This window comes from Vigna unguiculata, chromosome 2, assembly GCF_037176805.1.
Source record: "Vigna unguiculata cultivar grain cowpea cultivar isolate G323 ecotype 2 chromosome 2, ASM3717680v1, whole genome shotgun sequence".
In the NCBI taxonomy this organism is placed as follows: Eukaryota; Viridiplantae; Streptophyta; class Magnoliopsida; order Fabales; family Fabaceae; genus Vigna; species Vigna unguiculata.
Genome location: NC_140793.1, coordinates 34,999,076 through 35,002,050, shown reverse-complemented (window position 1 = coordinate 35,002,050; position 2,975 = coordinate 34,999,076). Strand labels below are relative to the sequence as shown.

Genomic DNA, 2,975 nt, shown 5'->3' with positions numbered 1-2,975 from the left:
CTGAACCCTTATCATTTCATACCCATTCCTAGGTAATCCAACGATGCTGACTATGAGAGTTTATACACTATTGCATATTGTCAATGTATTTCGGTGGTTAGAATGATATTAACAAAAATCCTTAGTAAATGAATCATTATTTTAGCCCAAAATGAAACAGCATGTCCTTTCCAGTCCGGATATTATACATGCAAAATATACTATTTGATATATTAAAAATAATTTTAATATATTTTAAAATACTAAAATAATGCATATCAACAATATATTTAAAAAATATCCAGCAGTTGGCAGCTAATGCATCATGCAGTGTGTCAGAAACAAACACAAAAATGATCCGTAAATAGTGAACTAGACTCGAATGATAGGATACGTGGAGAAAGAAATAGAAGATAGATTGAAAATGACATGCAGCAACAACAACAACACAAGATCTGAAAACTAAGAACGTTAAACGAGGAGTTTAGGGTTCTTGGAATTGGGGTGAAAGACGTATTTAAGGAGGGAGTCCTTGATGGAGAGAAGATGAGGAAACTCCTTCTTCAACTTAGAGGCATCAAGCTCGTTGTTGCTTCTGGGAGCAACAATCACCTTAGCCTGCTCCTCCAAACTGAAGTTCTTCCAACTGAAACTGGGATCCACGTATTCTCTGTACATCTCCAGAATCTCGTTGTGGCTAACCACTCCAGGGTTGGTGAAGTTCCAGATCCCAGTCAGATTCCTCTTCGCCATCTCCACCGAGATCGGGATGAGCTCGTCGAGTACGGTCATGGAGTTGGGAATGTCGACAACCTTGTGGTATCGAGTGATCTTGGTGATGAAATTGCGAGGGTTCGACAAATCCGAGGAAATGGGCATCCTCACACGCAAGGTGCAGACGTTGTCGTAGTTCCGAAGCAGATCCTCCACCTGTGCCAGCCATCACATGATGACGTAATTAATTAACGTTGAGAAAGAGATAGAGAGTAGCATATATATATATATATATATATATATATATATATATATATATATATATATATACCATGGCCTTTGTCTTGGAGTAGAAGGATCCGGTGAAGTTGGGAGTATCGTGTTCCTTGAAGGCAATGCCTGATCGGACGGTGTGGGAGGAGTCGTACTCGAAGATGCAGCCGGTGGCGTAGTTAATGAGAATGAGGTTGTTTTGACGGCAGACGTCGGCCAGGGTGAGAGTGCCGACGACGTTGGTGCGGATGGTTTCAAGCTTGTGAGATTCGCACCAGTCCACATTCGGCCTGCCGGTCACTCCGGCGGCGTTGAACACGTGGCTGGGCTTCACCGCCGTTATGTCCGCCTCCAATGACAACCGGTTCTCCAGTCTCCCGCTTCCGTACTCGTATTCGATGCCTCGCTCTTCGCACAGCTTACCCAGCAAACCACCAATCCAACCGGTTCGACCGTAGATCAGAAATTTCAGTTGCTTCTCGCCGCCGTTTGCTTCTGCACCCATCTCTTTCTATTTTCTTCTTCTTCTTCTTCTCTTCTTTTTCGATTTATCTCTTTTATACAGAGGGAGGGTTCCCTTCTTTTATTCATTTTCTGTCTTTTTCCGACAACTCAACACGACGGTGATTATAAAAGTACTATCTTCACCGAAATTCAATATTTAATCTTCCTCCACACTGTCGCAACTTCAAAATATTTTTATTTTAAATTTTAAATTTTAATATAATGTTTATTACTTTTTCCATATCTTTGTTTTCATTTCATTTTTAATTATATTATATATATATATATATATATTATGAATGTTAATTAAATATATTCTATGACACCTAAGAAACGGGGATAAAATATTATTAACATCCTTGTAATATTTATCTCGCTTTTTATAACTTTCTCAGTAGGTGTAAAATGTTTCTAACTTTATAAATGTAAATTTAATTCTCTCTAAAATTTAAAATTATTTCTTATTTTTAAATAATTAGTGTGAAGAGACTAGAAATGTTTTTTTTAATTAGTTATTTTTTTTAAAGACTGAGACTAAAAATATTTGCAAATTTAAAAAATTTAAATATCTTGTTATAAATTTTGGACACCATATCAAGTTCATTCCGAATCTCAAAAACGAAGTAGCATCTTTATCTACTTTTGCACACATCTTAAATATGAAGTGTTAAAATTATTTAACTTTTTATATGATATGTAATTTTCCTTCTATTCATCCACTCCTTTCTACTCTGAAAAAAAAAAAAAAAAGAGAGTGTGTAGTGTAGTAATAATATGTAACAATATATAATAATAGAAAAATATTCTAAACTTTTGTTGAATGGATTAATATTGTTATACACAAATTGTCATAGTAAAGTTTACTAAAAAAATTGTAAATAAATATTATTTAAAAATACATAAGATTAACAATATACACATTAGATTTTTAATTAATAAAATAGAATACAATAGTATGATTAAAAAAAGTTATTAAAAAGGATATTATCTCTATATATCAATGAAAATAAAAATATATTTTTAAATTTTCCATTTTTTTCATATTTTTTGTGTATTTGTAGATAACTTTTGCTATATTTAAACTTGTATCTTACACAAAGTAAACATGGTTATAAGAAAATAACTTATTAGCTTATTTTTATTTTTTATTTTTAATTATGTTTAGCAAGATACAATAACAGCATGCCTCCTTACGTATTTTTGTGGTGGGAATAATTAAACTGGAAAATTAATTGAAATTTGATTTGTTATAGTTCACATGTTATTGTGAATGGTGAAATAGATGCACACCACAATTAAAATTTGGGATGCAGAGTCTTCTCAAATCTTAATAATTTCATTTTCGATATCCATTTCTTATCAAACACTCACCCATCCATCATAGAAAGTCATCTTTTAACATCCTTTATCATTCTTTTTATAGTTTAAATAAATAATTTTGTTTTCGAAAATATTCTATAATAATTTTAAAATTTAATATTTAATTAAACTTTTTTTTTACTGAT

The 2,975-nt window shown here is 32.5% G+C and overlaps 1 protein-coding gene across 1 annotated transcript; it reads right to left on the bottom strand.

Annotated features, from left to right (window-relative positions):
• Positions 1 to 240: 240 nt before the first annotated feature.
• On the bottom strand, positions 241 to 2,265 carry LOC114173149 (bifunctional dTDP-4-dehydrorhamnose 3,5-epimerase/dTDP-4-dehydrorhamnose reductase-like). The gene is made up of 2 exons (XM_028057393.2): positions 1,025 to 2,265; positions 241 to 909 (listed from the first exon to the last, which is right to left on the bottom strand). Exons 1-2 carry the CDS (start codon positions 1,469 to 1,471, stop codon positions 451 to 453), a joined length of 906 nt encoding a protein of 301 aa, XP_027913194.1. The 5' UTR covers positions 1,472 to 2,265; the 3' UTR covers positions 241 to 450.
• Between the last annotated feature and the right edge of the window lie 710 nt (positions 2,266 to 2,975).